Consider the following 16,488-nt stretch of genomic DNA (forward strand, 5'->3'; position numbering starts at 1 on the left):
GAGCATTTTCTCATTTTTGCTTTCACACAGAACCAATAGGAAAGCAAGAAAAAATATGAACAGCTACTTCTCTGGTGTTTTTATCATTTATTACTGACCAGTTTTTATTATATTTTCTATGCGGTCTTCTTGTGTAAAAACGTGTACTTTAGCGCCACAATGTTTTACATCATAATAGGAGTGTAAAAGTGCTCCTGTAACATTAGTAACATATTGTATTCTTAAAGTTGCCCTTTATTGTTGTTGCAAAAGAAATAGATGAAGAAAGCTGAGTTATTTAAGTTTATTAAATAGAAAATGAAATACTAGTTAGTATTTTGGCTCTAAATAAAGAATAATATCTTTATAGCGCTGTGATTCCCTTTATTACGTTTTAAGAATCGCGCAATTCCAAAAAAAGACTTCTAAGAATAATTCAATAAAAACACAACGAAAAACATTTTTAGATAACAAACAATGAATGAAAATTACGGAAATGCGCCGTAAATTTCTAAATATTGATTTAAACTTTGCAGAAACTTAAGTTATGTTTCTTTTGCAAACAACCCCCTGCTAAATTACGCCCATTCAGTTTCATACTTTTAAACATGATAATATTGAAAAAATAAGTTTTGGTTCATTTTCCGAAATATGCCGTCACAAAAAAATCTTTCTCCATAGCGTCCGAAATTAGTAGTAACGTTTTGGAACACGACTACTGATTTCAGACGCTATGGAGAATTGTGAAACTTCCTTTTAAGCATCGCGGCATTTGCAAGCGTAATAAAACATGTTTAGTAAAATGAATGTGTTATTTTATTCAACTAAACCACTATTTTAAAATATTATTTATGTCTTGTTTGGCAATGTCATTTAGCTGTTATCAAAAGAGTTTCTTACGGAAAGAAAGTTCTATGTTGTGGCTACTTTTAGATAAGGCTTGCGTCATTTGATGTACTCAGAGGAGGGTTTAATAAGGTAACTTAAGTCTTTCCTAAAGCGCTTAACGTGTTAATAAATTTGTTTGTTGAACATTTATGGAAAAACTTAATAAATGCATGGTATTGTTTGCGCGAGAATAAAGATGAAACATTTAGGCCAAGAAAAAAGAGCACCCTTGCTCTAGCTGATCGCAAATTTTCTAATACCGGAACCGGTTGATGCTATTCCATTCTCTCCAAATGCTGGTGAAAGGAGCGGCTAAACGCTGGTGTTCCCTCAACAGTCGTTTTTTTTTTTATTATTAAAACCTGCGCGAGATAATTAAAGCTTAATCTTTATTTATTCGCTTTATAATATTAAACTTCTTGATAACTCTGCTACAAATATGAAGGTAAAAAAACAAAAAAAAAAAGCTATTGTAAAGATTTTACTCAAAAATGAAAACTCGCCCATAAAAAAAAAGAGTGAGGTTGATAAGTCTCCATCTCGGATGGTTTATAAAGTGGATTTTAACAACTCATGCAATAATTATTTAACTATTATTACCGTAATGCCTTGTGGTGTTTTGCCGCATTTAGGCCTGAAAACAAAAACTGACCTTTACGTATAAGAATATACCTTGAAACCGAATTTCAGACTTGACTTTTTGACTTGGAATTTTAAGAACTAAAATATTGTTTAAAGAGGCTATTTTTTCCGAGGTTTTGAGTATTTTGTCGCTGTTTTACTTACCATAGGCTAAGCTTGTTTCTTTTTGATATAGTTCTTTTAGCGCTGGACAAATAACGAAGCGCCACACTTCTCAAAACACGGGTATACATGCTGTAAAATGGCGAAAAGCACTATGGTAATTATTCATAATAGATTAGGTTACAAAACTACAAAATATAGAAAATTTATCTAACGTTCTGTTTTAGCTGTGATTTAATTACTTTCAGCTAGGTATATTTTAAACAAAGTATTTTGCATTTTACAAGAAAAATAGCCTGAAATATCTTTTATACAAACAAAAAAATTTGCTCTGAAAAATACAACAAAAGATATAGATGATAATTATGTTTTGGGGACGAATATGACACAGCTCTCGTTTTCGTAAATATTTTTTAGCATTCAAAATATAGAAATAAAATCATTAAAACTTTAATCAATAAGAAATCTTAATGGTACCTTTAGTCACCAGTGATCAAAAAAACTATAGTCACGTGTGATCAACTAAAAGCTATTATTCAATGCTTCTTCAGGGAATTCTTGGTGGTTTTAAACAATCACTAAGTGTTTTTAGATGTTTAAAATAGAACTTCGTTTAAACGCTTTCATCGATAACTTTAACAACTTCCGTAAATATTTCCAATACGGATGTACTTATGTTTGCGAACCTGAGAAAACATATTATTATAAAAGTTTGTAAGATGTCCTTGTTGTCGCCGCTTTTGGTGCAGCTGGTTGCAGGAAAATTGCTTTTTAAAGAGTATTTATATTTGAAACTACTAGTTTAATTACTAATTGTTAAGCTTTGTTTGGCTTCTTTATTTACTATTTGTTGAAGTTATTGACAGTTTGTTATCATTTCAAAAAATTTTAAGATCTTCAGTCTCATTACATCACTTACTTTATTAAAGTTTTTGACAGAGAATTTATTTGTAAATGTTTGTTGGCTAATAAATATATACTTTTTTATTTTAACAATTTGGAAAACAGAATACCATAAAGTTCTTCGATTTACCAATTTTAAAAAATGAAATTAACAGAGATTTTAAAAAGAATTATCTATGGCAAAGGAGTAACTCCGCTACCGTTTGGAATTACTTTGATTTCATTTTTGTTCATTGTAAGTTTAACTTTTTACTTATTGATTTCTAATGTTTTTTCTGTTGTGCAATTTGGCTATTCTGTAATTTAGCTGTTCTGTAATTTAGCTGTTTAGCGCAATGGTAACCACCAACGTTTTTCCTTATCTGCCACAGCTTGTCAAGGTGAAAATAGTTCTATAAAGTTATTTATTCTTCTATAACTTTGTCGTGTTTATTAAAGATTTTTTTCAAGGAAATTCTTTTATCTTACACTTAATTTTTCTATTTTGGCTATGAGCGTAAACCATGGGAGTCTAGGCCCAACTTTTTTAGGCGGATCATAACAAGTTTCTTTTTTTTCCATAAAATAAATTAGCGATTTAAATAAATTTTCATTTTAGTTGTTGAGACAATTTTTTATTACACCAAATTAAAATACCTACCTCTAACGTGGACCCTGTCGCTACTCCTTTTAATTTTTGTGAAATTTTGTGAAACAGGAAGAATGGGAACTTAATGATACTAAATTTAGCGTCGTCATATTGATAAACATTTTGACGACGAAACTTGATATGACGTCCAATTTGATAAACAGAGTTACGAATTACGAAGGTCTTAAAAGTAGAAGAACTTTTACTTAAATGTATAACTTTTGAAAAAAAGTCCCAAACAATAAAAAAGTTAGGGAAAATATATCAGTTTAATGGAAAAAATCTTCGAATCTTTTTTTTTCTCACCTTTTATTATTGTTGAGTTTTTTTTAAATGAGTGAAATCTTTTTTAATGCTTCCATAGGCTTACCATAATCGGAAATTTTATGACAATACCGAGAGAGTGAGTTGCTAACATTAAAATGTCACTTTGTTGCTTAAACATTTACTAAAAGTTTCTCAACGTCAATGGGATTTCAAATGTAAAACTTAATTACAGTAGGGTAATTCCACGACAAATAACCCAGGGCATACAACTCTATGAAACAGATTTTGCTGATTTTCACACTATCATTAGTGTATGTTAAAACATGTATGTTAAGTCACTTATAATTTGAGCCTTCAATTCTCCGCGGTTACCGAATTTTAACGGTTAAAAGTTAAATCTACCTTATCTAAAATCCACTATTTTAAGATTTCTTTAAATGATTAATGTATAAAATTGGGCACACAAGTCCTTTTCAACTTGCTGAGTTTAAAAAGCATGTTTAAAAGTTTCTGCTTTAATGAAAGTTGCTTAAAATCAAGTTTTTTAAGTAAAATTAGGGTCTACAAATTAAAAAAAAGTGTGTGTGCAAGTAGATATGAATCTGTAAAAATCAAAGTTTAATTAAGTATGCATTTGTTATTTTAGTGGAATCCTCTCCTTAAATTCTTTGTGCACAAATTTTTTTTTTGAATAAAAGAAACATTTTTATTATTTATTATTTATACTTATTTCTTAATAGTCATTGTTTACTTTTCACTGCATAGCAATAAAAAAAAAATGTTTTTTCACTGTATTTAGATTAAATGTTGAAAAAAATACGAAATTTTATCCAGCAATGAAAAAGTTTTTATTTTTAAGTTTTTTTCAACATTGCTTATTTTACGAATATATAAGATTAAAGCACTTTTTGTTTTCATTGTTATTTATTTATATTAATAACTAATTTACCTGCTTTTAACTGGCATCAAGAAATGAAAAAAACAAGAGACAATCATTTAGCTTGCTTTAGGATAAAAAAAATCAAAATAATGAATATTCATGTTTGATGCAGGAAAATAGCATTACGGTGAATATTCATAAATTGCGTTTTGGTAAGTTAGGTATAAAAAAACGAATACATTCACAACTATTTTTGTTAAAAAATAGTTGTGAATGTATTCATTTTTTTATACCTAACTTACCAAAAACTTAAAAAATCTTCGCATAGAATTTAAAGAAATAAACTCTGCAGCTAAAATTGGGTTTTCTACCTGTTTATAGTTTGTGGGCAAAATGATGTTGGTTCAACAGATTCACATTTAATGTGTCATTACTCTTTGTCAAAATGAAATTTTGCTGTTGAATCCAGTGAATTGGGAAATGAGATACAAAAACTTAATGGAAAAACCTGTGATATTTTGAGAAATGAAAGTGTGGTTTATTGATGTTCAGGTACAAAATGAGTTGACAATTTTTCAAGAAGAACAGCTTCAAGGTATTGAGTTAGATAAAGAATTTTAGTTTAAGCAGTGAAATAACATAAATCGCTCTCAGCTGGTTACTCAATAGTTACTTAATAAGAAAAACTCTTTTAAATTTCATGGTCTATTATTATCATTTTAACACCTCATTCATATATCTCTTTCCAAACACTCCATTCACACCCCATTCCAATACCCTATTCACACAAAATTCAGAAAATTTTTCAACTTATTTTTTAGATTCAACAAGTTGAAAAAATATCCATATGCCAAATATTTATGCTTTATCTTCTATAGAACAGGTTTAAATGCATAAAACCCATTTTAAAATAGCGGATTTCAGATATGTTAAGCATAGCTTTAAACATAACTCGGTCACAGCTTTAAATTCGAATGTCAAGTTTTAATAAAATAATTATGATAAAAAAATTTAGCAAAATCTGTTTCATAGGGGTGCATTCTTTAGGAAAAAATAATAGCTTGATTGTAATTGATAATTTGACGTGGTAATTGATCATTTGATATGGAATTACTTGGTAGCTTATTGAAGTTGCCTAAATTTCAATAAATTATAGTCGATATATTTATGTCATTGAAATATTTATCAAACTTTCATGAAAGAAAAATTGGCATTTAAATGTTTATAAATTAAAAGTAAGAAAATCGTGAAAAAAAATTACTAATTTCAATTTCAATGGAAAACGAAAACTTTGTAGTAATTTGAACTAATTTGAAAGTTTGATATTTTTTAGTGTACCATGATAAGTAAGGGGCGGTTACCATCCGCTATATAAGCTGTAAATGTTTTTTTTAAAAAAAGACATTTTTCAAAAGAAAGATTTCATAAGAAGAAAATAAAAATTTGAACAAAATAAAAAGTACTTTTACGCATGAAAAGCGTTTCACACATTATTTTAAGATGTACCTAAATCAAAAAGTTGAAGCCAGATTTTTGTTCCTTAAAAATTAAGAATCAGGAACGGAGCGTAAATAAAATAAAAAGTTTGATCAAGAACTATTGGATTTTGTACTAAAACTAATGCAAAATAATTTAAAATTATAAATAGGTTAATATACCAAATGCAAAATTTGAAGTTACACTCGCCTAAATATACTAATATTGTATTTCGCTTTTCTTTGAATTTTTGCTGTGCGTCACCGCTTAATTTGCGTCAGATTTGAACCATATCCATAACAACAACTTTTCGCCATATTTATTTGCTAAAAAAGGTCAAGTAGCAACGCCATCGAGTAAAACACAAACTATAAAAGCATTTTATCCAAAGACTTTATTTTACTCATTAAAGGCTTTTTACTCACAGAAATACAACGATATTATTTTTGGGAGCCTGTTCATTCCTCTCATTGTTTTCAAAGTAACTAACAACACCGTTAAATCCGCAAGGATTCTAAAGAGACTTAATTTAATTTAGTGAGTTTAAAATCAATATTATGTTTTTTTATGATTCTTTTAACGCTGGAACCAGAGCCAGAATAATACCTTTAGTTGCCCTAGGAACTTAAAGATTTTAGAACCCCTTCCCCCCCCCCCCCCCCCCCCCCCCCCCGCCACCACATAAATATAAAACAGAAAATAGAGAGCCTTTAAATAAAAAAATTGCAGCAATGTGGAAATTTTCCACTTTTTTATTATTAAAAGTTTTTTTTAGTTTTTTTAATCAATAAGTCTTTGATCCACCCTGCTTGGGCAATATATTTTATTTACTTGTGGTAAACCTGGAGGCATAAAAGGCTGCCAGTTTATGTAGTATTCAATCATTATTCATTGTGCTATATCATTACTATTCATTGTGCTATATCATTAATATTTACAAAAAAGTAACGAAAGTGATCCACTTTTTGGAAACGATCATATCATACTATATTGATAACCGCACTCCTGTTAAAAGATAAACATATTTTGAAAACTAAGGTCAAGCAATTGCTCTCAGTAAAAACTGTACACTTGTATAAATTGTATTTTATATATTAACTTAAATAGAAGCATCTGTTTGGATATTATTTAAATAACTATGCTTTACATAATAACTAAGAAAATCTGACCGCGGCACAAACGCGTTAGCAGTTACTCGATTGCATCCAGCTAATAGTTTTAGACACGTAAAAATAACCAGTTGCATGATACTTACCTGGTAAGGATGTATTTGGGACTAAAGATATTCTCCAATATGTACTGTGTTGATCATCAAAACTAATCTTGAGTAGCATATCAGCTTTTACACATAATAGAGTTTTGGGGTCTGGCCTGCAAGGCATCTTGTTGCAGAATTGTACTAAAGTTATTTTTCATATACTTCAACAAAGAAAATATTAACTGAGCAATCTTTTACCATTAATATTATGGTGCAAATTTGAAGGAAGCTTTTAAAATTTAGCTGAAGAATTTCCTCTGGGTTTATCTTGTTCCCTTGCGTAAACAGCAATCAGCTTTTAAAATCACTGAAAATATCTTTAAGTATTAGAAAGTATGGAGATAAAAGATTTAAGATGTGGGGGACATAATAAATGTGGAGATAATAGATAAGGAGAAGGTGATAAAATTACATAGAAAATAATTTTTCTTCTAATTCTTTCCTCTTCTTCTCTTCTCGGTTTCAAGATTGTTAACAACAGTGTTAAAGGTATAGTTTAGTTCACTTTCTTCTTTGGTATTCAGATTTACTTTGGTACGTCTCCATCATTAGATACCTTCTTTCTTTTACGTCTACCTTGTAACTACGTCGGGTAAAAGCCTTTGTAGCCGCTCATATCTTTTAAATCATTTTAAGATATTCACAGTTGGGCAGTAAAAGGTGCCTACAAATTTTTACATGCTTCTAAGTTCATATCCTCGTTTTGTAGAATTTAGCTTGCTCTATGCAGGCCTGGATTAACCATTAGGCAAACAAAGCATTTGCCTTGGGCAACAAGCGTTTGGGGGCACCACAAGTCCTCAAGAAATATTTTTTTTAACAAATTTAAGTCCAGAAACAACTGAAAATAGAACAAGTGCTATGAAAATGAAGAAATACATTATAATAAAAACTCACATTCAAGTTTGGTAAAATCTTGAATGCTTAAAAATTAAGCTATGAATGAGCCGGTTTTTTCTATTTAGCTTTTTTTCTAAATTAATTATTTTTTTCGCGCTTTAATGACTTTTGTTTTGCGCTTTAACGACTTCACTTAAGGATATTTTTATACTAACAAGGTGAAACTATTATCAAAGCTGTTTTATCATTTGTTTTATCATTTTTATTGATTCTGATATTAAGGAATTATTTATAGAAGCTTACACCTTAAGTTTGTTGTTTTTTAGCCTTATTTTGCATAATTTTTTAATTTTTATGTAAATGTAAGAGGTAAATATAGATGTAAATAATAGATGTAATAGTAGAAAAAAAAAACTTTAAAATGTAAATGACTATATCTTTTTGATTTTTTCGTCTAACAAAAAATATAGTTTGTCTATTATCATTTCAAAATTTATTTACTATTAATTTTAATACAGAAATACTTTATTGTAGGTTTTATATGAGTGATAGTAGTACAAACTACAAACATATTTGTTAACAACTGCTTTCTTTGCATAATATTGAACATATCAGCGGTCACAGTCAGCAAAAAATTAGGGGCCCCGGGCAGAAGGGGGCACCGATGTGGGTTTGTGTCTTGGGCACTAAAAAAGGCTTAATCCGGCCCTGGCTTTATAAATATGTTGCAAAATTTTATTCCAAAAATACAATATAAAACTAATTTGGATCTACTACTATTTTCTCTTTTAGTTTCTTCCTTTAAAAATGAGCTTTTGTTTACCATATTCAAATTCTTATAAAGTTTTAAACAAAGATTTTAAAATTGCTGCTGCATTGCTTCTCATTTGGTATCAGAGAGGAATTTTAAAACTTTTTCATTTTTTTTTTTTTTTTTGTTATTCATTTTTTATTTTCCTTATTCTGAGAGTTTTATTTCCAATACAATTGTTATGTGATCATGTAATCCTTTATGCAATCTTGTGATTCGTCATCTAATCCATCCGTTTTGTGTTAAATCAACTTACTAACTAAAATGACAACAAGATTTTACGTTGTTGAAAATCAGCACTTGAATCTTTTGTACTATTAGTTCAACAGTTTAACAGTTCAGACAGCGACCTATCTTTTGCAATTTGCTTTCTGTTCCCTAACAATCAAAAGAATGTTTTGTCTTCAATCTTCGTTGTTAACAAAGTTTTTAATAACATTAATGTTCTTTTTGAACATTCATTGGTCAGACTTGCTAACCAGCTGAGTCTTGAGCTGAGAAATCACCTACAGAATACTATTCTTAAACAGATTCTGTGGCATGTAAGTATAAAGACAACTCTCCTATGTAATTTGTCAACTCTCCTTTGCGTTTAAATCCTCTAACCTACAATCGCTGGAGATTTTTACAGCAGAATGAGTTTTTACAGAAATTTCTGATAGCACAGGAATGTTAAATAGCTTCTTAAAAATTTAAAAATTATTATCAGCTTTCAGATGAGGATTACAAAGTGATACTACCACAACCTTGGGAGACAAATACCAAGTGCGTTTACTCCTGCTTTATCAAGTTGAGTTCCTAACTTCATAGTTTCATTCTAATTTAATTCTTTCAGAAATTTTCAACGCATTTAAGTGGTTGAGAATAGCATGTTCTGCTTTTCTGGACTTTAAGCTGCTGGATGCATAGCAAATAGCTGCAATAAATGCCACCCTTGAGGTGATATCTTCTTTTTCAGGAGTAAGGTTTTCAAATGGCATGGTCCCTAGACTTTTCATTGTGACAGGTACCTGGCAGAAAATGTAAAAGTTTTTTAGTTTTTCAAATTTATTGTTTATATCCCAGTAAGCAATGACCGTTTACATACAAATGTTCTACAAAATGCGAACAATCATTTCAAAGTACTTTACTGTTCATTTAATCTCCTCTTTTTTTTAAAAAAAAGGATGTTTTAGAGATATAATTGTTTACTTTATTGATCCTTCTCTGGGAAAATCTCATGTTCTGTGCATAGATTATGAAACAACTTTGTCTTCAAATTATAAGTTTGCAGAGATCACTGTCCAGAGCAAGTTCTAACTCAGGAAATTGATTGAACTTCTCTAAAGCATCAACGGCATAAACTTTTGGATGAAATTTAGTTCTGCGGTAAATCTTCCAACAACTTATTAGCAAGGCCTTCAAAATTTTTTCTTGAAATTGTTTTAAAAGTTCAATGTTTTCCAAGGTAATATGGTGCTTACATAGTAACCAGAGAAATGGTTGACCAAGATTCTTGCCAGAATAGTTCTTGCATCAGATTTTGAAACCAACTTGTGTCTCAGCTAGTGTTCAAGTTCCTGTTGCGAAACAATTACTCTAAAATATTAATGAAGTAACGTTTTTTTGAAGAGAAGAAAAAAAGAATTTGCTTAAAAATAAAATTATATCAGTCTTATAATAAAGTTATTGTTCAAGCCTTCGATTTGAGCATTTAATTTAACATTGAAGATCTCAAGAATGATTTTAAGAGCTATAACTTTGAAATGATCTTTGAAGAGTTATAGCTTTGAAAAGCTTTGCTCTACAGTTGAAATTGAAACTGGAATTATTAAAAGTGATTCTGGAGTAATTGATAAATTTGTATATAAGTGGGTTAAATCATTCTTTTTTATATAAAAAAAAAAACAAAAGAAATTTCGCTTGAAGAGCAAAGTATTATCAAAAAAATGAATCCGAAATTCAGAGAATCAAAATTAAAAGTCGGTAATCAATAAATAAATTGAAAATAAGCGATAACTACATAGATAGGTTACTACGAGTTCATTCCACAAGCTTTTTTTGTTGTCCCTTCCCATGGAGTACAGATCATCATCCTATATACTTCATTTACTTTATTGTGCCGAAATTTAAAATTTAAAATTTTTTAAATTAATAACAAGCGATATGATGATGAGATGAGATGTCTTCAAATAACTCATAACTAATGACATCAATCGGATAATGAATGGGGTTAGTAACGGGATATCTATCAAATATAAAGGTGAGTTTCCACTCATACGTTTAAGCTGAGGGAAAGGGAATTGGGTGAGAAAATTAACGAAGTGAGCATGCGCAGTGATCAATTTTCAAAATTGAATTAAAAACTGCGCATGCTCACGTGATTAATTTTCCCATCCCTTTCCCTTTCCCGTACCTAAAACGGATGAGTGGAAACTCACCTTAAAGGAGATTTGGTTTAGGGGCAATGTTGTAACATTTTTGTAGTTGTTGTTGAAGCAATGTTATAAAATTTATTTTAGCAGCAATCAATAAATGAAAACTAAGAAATACAAACTATGAACCAATTTGATTGACTTAATAGCATTGAAATCTGAGCAAAAAAATATTTGAAGATCTTCAATAAAGCGTAAGTAGCAGATGCCGTCGTCTGCTTCGTCCAGTTCAAGCTAAGATATAAGGGGGGGGGGATAAAAACGTGGCCAATTCCTCTGCAGTAATCATTACTTCGATAGGATATTAAAATTATGACAATGTGATAAAAAAAAATGCCAATTCTAACTTTTATATTTGACTTTGCAACACAGTAACTTACACAAAAAATATAAATTTCAAAACATGCATTAATTTCGTTCTAGGAATTCAACGTCTCTGAAGTTAATGCAGGTAATCCTCTAGTTGTACGTTTTATTTCCCATACTTTTATCATAATGAAATAACTTTGTTTTTTAAAATGTAAAAGAAAACTTCGATTTCGTTTCAACTTAAAAACTTAAATCAAAATTTTATAATTTCACTCTAAGGTGTTGAATTTGAACTAAAAAATAAAACAAAAAAACAAGAGCTAAAAACTATAAATTATACATAAAAAGAAAATTTAAATTTTATTAAAATTTTCTTTTTATCTATAATTTATATTTTTATTATTATTTTTTTATCATTACTAATAATTTTATTATAACTGAAATCAACGTTTTTTCAATAAATTTTACTATTTTTATAGCAAAATCTGTTGGAACTATATCGTCTGCAATGTTTGTTGGTCGAATAGTAAGCAGGTAGAAATTTTGTGACATTGAAAAAAGTAGTTTATTGTAAGTTTGTTGGACAAGATTCAGTTTTCTTATAAAAAGCTCTCTTCTTCAGCATTTTGTGGGGCTACATATGTGATAAAATTGGCAAAAGAATGTCATTAATATTGGCAACTACTTCCCTGGCAATAGCAACGTTGATCTTTGGGTTCAGCTTCAATTACACATGGGCTGTAATTGCACGGTCTCTTCAAGGACTAACTATGGGTATGATTTTTTGCATTATACAACTTTCTTCAAAAATCTTTCTATTTAAAAATTGACAACTGTATCTAACATTTGTGGCTGACGAACACAGTTTGTTTATTGAGTGAATTTTATATTTCAATTGATGATTTGTTTACTATTATTAAATTAATTTTAGGGTTAATTGTAATAACTAAGGCAGTTATATCAGATGTTGCAGATAATTCAAACCTTGCTGCCGGCCTAAGTTTCATATTTTCAGCTAGCAACATTGGGTTTATAGTTGGCCCCAGTATGTCAGGTGCATAAATTACTCAGTTTGTTGTAATCCTTGAGCTTTTCCCCACATGAAAAGACCCGGGTATCTCTTTTCTTAAAAAAATGTAGCTAAATAATATTTTAACTTATAATTCAAAAATGATTATTGATAAATAATAGTTGACATAATATAATCATGTGAAAATACATTAGATCTAAATGAATGTAATATTCCCAACTAACATTTTTCAGGGTATTTGGTTTTTCCTGTTAAAAAGTACCCAAGCGTATTCAAGAAAGGTATTATTTTTTATTGTATTTTATTTTACATTTATTTAAGCTAATGTTTGTAAACTTTTATCTATTTTGTGTTGAAAAAAAATCATCCTTAATAGTTCTTCAACCTTTTAAGCCATTCTTTATTTAACTTTTTTCTTACAAATATGTTAAAATTCTCTTTCTTATAAATATTTTAAAAATCACATATACTTTTAGGTTCGTTTTTTGACACTTTTAAAGTTTTCATTCCAAACTTGATAATTGCTCTTGGCCTGCTAATCTCCTTAATAATTGCATTATACCTGCTTCCTAAAAGTAAAAAAAGGTAAACAGGCTTTTGATATTTTTATATCTTAAAATTTTATATTAATTTAATAAGAATAAATCCAACTTTTTTTAATGATTTTTTTCTTAGTGATCCTTTGAACGAGCAAGAAATTAAATTAACTAGTGTCAGCAAACCGTGCTCAGAGAATTCAGAAAAAGATATCGGTTTAAAAACCTTTGATGAAGATGTGTTAATTTCAAAGAAAAGTCGCCCATCTGTAAGCTTTTATCAAAGGTTTAGAAATTCTGAAGTTGGCGTACTTGTCTAGTAAGAATTTAATTTTTTTATATGATTATTTGCCGGGCATAATCAATTTTATCGATTCTTTTTTAACTTGGACTTAAATTTAGATATCTTTATTGCTCTTAAAACTTTTATAAACTTACTTAGCAATAGAGATTTCCTGATTTCAATCATGCTCTACTTTCTCTACTCAATTTTTACGGTTGGTTTTGAAGAATTGTTTCCAGTTCATGCGGCCACGTCAATAGAATACAGTAAAGTTCTTTTTTTTTGGTAGCATCTGAAATAAATTTTAACAACTCTTCTCGTAATTTTAGATGGAGAATATTGTTGAGACCTTTTTGTTAATATAAATAGTTACTACTTTTAGATGGTCTGGGTCTAAGTTCATCAAATATTGGTTTGTTTTATTTGGTGGCTGGTATTGTTTCAATACTAATTCAGTTTTTGTTTATAAACAAGGTAAATTTCACCACTTTATCTTAAAGGAAATAATAAAGACCACGGGGGAAAAAAGAGTCACTTTTGTAGTTTAAGATTTTTTAACTATGCTTGTTTTTTTGATTGTTTGTAAAGGGTAATTTATTTAAAGGGTGATTCATTTATAAGTTGTTGTTGTTTTTTTTTTTCAACAAAAAAAAAAATTTTTTAATAAATTTTATTGAAAAATGTTTACCATTTCTTAAAATATCTACTTCGACATTTTTTATTAAATTTCATTTCTTCTGGATGTTGGCCCAGAGCGTGAAATTAACTATTTATTAAAGTGTTCTTGCAATAAAACCATGTCATCAGGGCAAGTGTGACAAGTACCACCATTATGTTGGAGCCAAATGTTGTAGAGATCACGGACTTCAATTTCAGACAGCAAATAGTCAATAACCATGGCGCGATAATGAAGACCATAGACAGATGCGTTCCGGTTTCATTTTTGAAGAAATATGGACCGATAATTTCTACTCGCCCTTAGACCATACCAAAACGACAGCTCTAAAACCTCTTCGGGTTTAGCTTTCGCTCAAATTTGGAATTTTTTTATTGACATTGAACCAGAAATCTGCTTCACCGCTTAACAATATTTTAGCCGAAAACAGAGGATCTTCTTCAAAAATTTCAAGAGCCAAAAGACTAAAACGATGATGATTTGGGAGGTTAGCTGGCTTCAATTCTTGTTCGAATTGAAATTTGTATGCTTTAAACCAAAATCATTGCGTAAAATATTGTTGAGAACGACGTCAAATGGATTTATTTTGTTAATCATGTACACTTTTAGCCGAACCGCTTCATTTTCTTCACTACGTGCAGGACATAATCTATTTGGCTGCTTATTATTGAATAATGAAAACTGGATTTCAAATTTCTCAATGATATAGTGAATTTTGCGTTCAGTAGGCCGATTATGTAGGCCATAAATTGCTCTAAGTGTACGAAAAGAAATTCCTAGCAATACGCCAATTTTTGTAATGCAATCAATTTATAGGCGCTGTGCCGGGCTTTAGGTGGTGAGATGTCAAGCTATACTGAAAAAAAATCCAATAACAGAACTCACGCGGTAGAAGCCTAGCACAAAAGTTTAAATAAAAATTTCTAAATGAATCATCCAAAAGTAATAACTTTCCAAATTTTCTCATGAATCTTTTATTTTAATTAAAAGTGGCTTAAAAAAAAACTCTATTAGGCAGTGGTGGTGGTAATGGCTTTTAACAATTTTAACAATGTGACCTTTATTCCCTTAAGGTTTTTAAGTGTATAAATTCAAACTCCATATCACTTGCATAGTTACCAGTAAATACTAGTAACTATGCAAGTGATATAAAGTTTGGATTTATACACTTAAACACCCTACATTTTTTTATATTTATACTCATAATTTTTACAAATCTTAATCCCAACTTTTCTTCTCTTAAGTTAATCAACAGATATGGAGCAAAAAAGGTATTTGATTATAAAACTTTAAAAACTTCTGTAAAGTTTAATGGTTCTGAAAATCTTGTCGTTGCTGATGTTCTGACGTTTTGAATTTTTAGATGTTTTGTTGCTCAACGGTTCTATTTGCTATTTTTGTTTTGTTGTTTCCAACCAACGGTTTGATTAAAAACAGGTCAGGTTTTACTTTCTTCCTGTTCAAGTTGACGGATCTTTCGATACTTTAAATATTTTAAAACTTTTTTAAAAAAAGAATCAAACATTCGTAGAGATTGAAGTTAATGTTTAGGAAGCTTTTGTGGGTATCATTATGGGTTACTCAATGCCTTACAAGATCAATGTTTAGCGCAGGTGTTTTATGCGTAAACATGTTCTTAAACAACTCAGTAGATTCAAAACAACGAGGATTAGCAAATGGATTGGGTCTATCGCTTGCCTCAGCCGGAAGGTAATATTTTTTAAAATACACTTTTTATGCATAGATGAATATTATAAACAAAGATAAGTGTGTGTTTTTATTTGTTTACATATACAAATATGCAGTACCTTTTGCATTAAACATACACAACATTTATATATACAAATGTAGACAATATTTTGTACAAGTTTAAACCTTTAGGTCTATTGGTGCAGTAGGCTTTGGCAGCGCTTATTCATGGTCTATGGGGAAAATGAAAGCTAACAAAGGTCTTGGTTTCCCATTGAACCATTATTTTGCCTTTATACTAATTTCTACTTTCGCGTTGCTCTTTCTTATCGTTATCACATGCGTTCCAAATAGACTCAATAAAAAGAAGTGCGGCTAGTTTAGAAGATACCTATTATCTAGAGATATTTGTACATGATTTAAGGTTATTAAGTTACATTTTACCTTTCAATGTTAGTCATTGTTAATAGAAATCTAGACTGGAAAAATTATATATATATGTATTTTTGATTGTAGTATACTTTTATAAAAAGAACTATCATGATAATCAATTGAGATCTATAGTGTTTTTCTTTTTTAACTTTTGGAATAAAACTATTTAACCTTTGTAATAAAATGGTATGTTATGCAGATAATTCGGTTGCAGGATGTAAAACGTGTGGTTGTGCAAAATTTACAATTATGGCAAGTAAAATCTAATGCAATTTAAAATGATATTTGTATAAAATTATAATTGTAGGACGCCACCTAACAACTTTGTTTATGGACTATCTGTTTAAGCAATTTTTATGATGAGTTAATCTGGTTGATACTGTATTGTCGGTTAAAAGTTGCCATTATATCTAAATGCCAAAATAATATATTAATGGTGTAAAAG

The 16,488-nt window shown here is 29.5% G+C and overlaps 1 protein-coding gene and 1 long non-coding RNA gene across 2 annotated transcripts; one reads left to right on the plus strand and one right to left on the minus strand.

Annotated features, from left to right (window-relative positions):
- The first annotated feature begins 677 nt into the window (after positions 1 to 677).
- Positions 678 to 16,166, plus strand: LOC149881332 (uncharacterized). Its single transcript, XM_090068255.1, has 16 exons — positions 678 to 957; positions 2,620 to 2,749; positions 2,838 to 2,894; positions 11,512 to 11,539; positions 11,877 to 11,931; positions 12,020 to 12,171; positions 12,329 to 12,451; positions 12,661 to 12,708; positions 12,904 to 13,012; positions 13,103 to 13,282; positions 13,406 to 13,512; positions 13,629 to 13,720; positions 15,167 to 15,193; positions 15,286 to 15,359; positions 15,474 to 15,632; positions 15,804 to 16,166. Exons 2-16 carry the CDS (start codon positions 2,657 to 2,659, stop codon positions 15,988 to 15,990), a joined length of 1,491 nt encoding a protein of 496 aa, XP_089924381.1. The 5' UTR covers positions 678 to 957; positions 2,620 to 2,656; the 3' UTR covers positions 15,991 to 16,166.
- Positions 1,399 to 2,223, minus strand: LOC149881333 (uncharacterized). The gene is made up of 3 exons (XR_016445451.1): positions 2,089 to 2,223; positions 1,654 to 1,743; positions 1,399 to 1,501 (listed from the first exon to the last, which is right to left on the minus strand). It is a non-coding gene; the product is annotated as an uncharacterized LOC149881333 (long non-coding RNA).
- Positions 16,167 to 16,488: the final 322 nt, after the last annotated feature.

The sequence above is a fragment of the Hydra viridissima genome, unplaced genomic scaffold, assembly GCF_058129835.1.
Source record: "Hydra viridissima isolate aposymbiotic clone 2 unplaced genomic scaffold, HvirCarnegie_v1 scaffold_12, whole genome shotgun sequence".
Taxonomy (NCBI): domain Eukaryota; kingdom Metazoa; phylum Cnidaria; class Hydrozoa; order Anthoathecata; family Hydridae; genus Hydra; species Hydra viridissima.

Coding starts and splice junctions, on each gene's coding strand:
- LOC149881332 (XM_090068255.1), top strand. CDS start 2,657: ATGAAATTAACAGAGATTTTAAAAAGAATTATCTATGGCAAAGGAGTA. Junction 2,895..11,511: donor ATCTGCCACAGCTTGTCAAG/GTGAAAATAGTT, acceptor ATTTCGTTCTAG/GAATTCAACGTCTCTGAAGT. Junction 11,540..11,876: donor CGTCTCTGAAGTTAATGCAG/GTAATCCTCTAG, acceptor CTATTTTTATAG/CAAAATCTGTTGGAACTATA.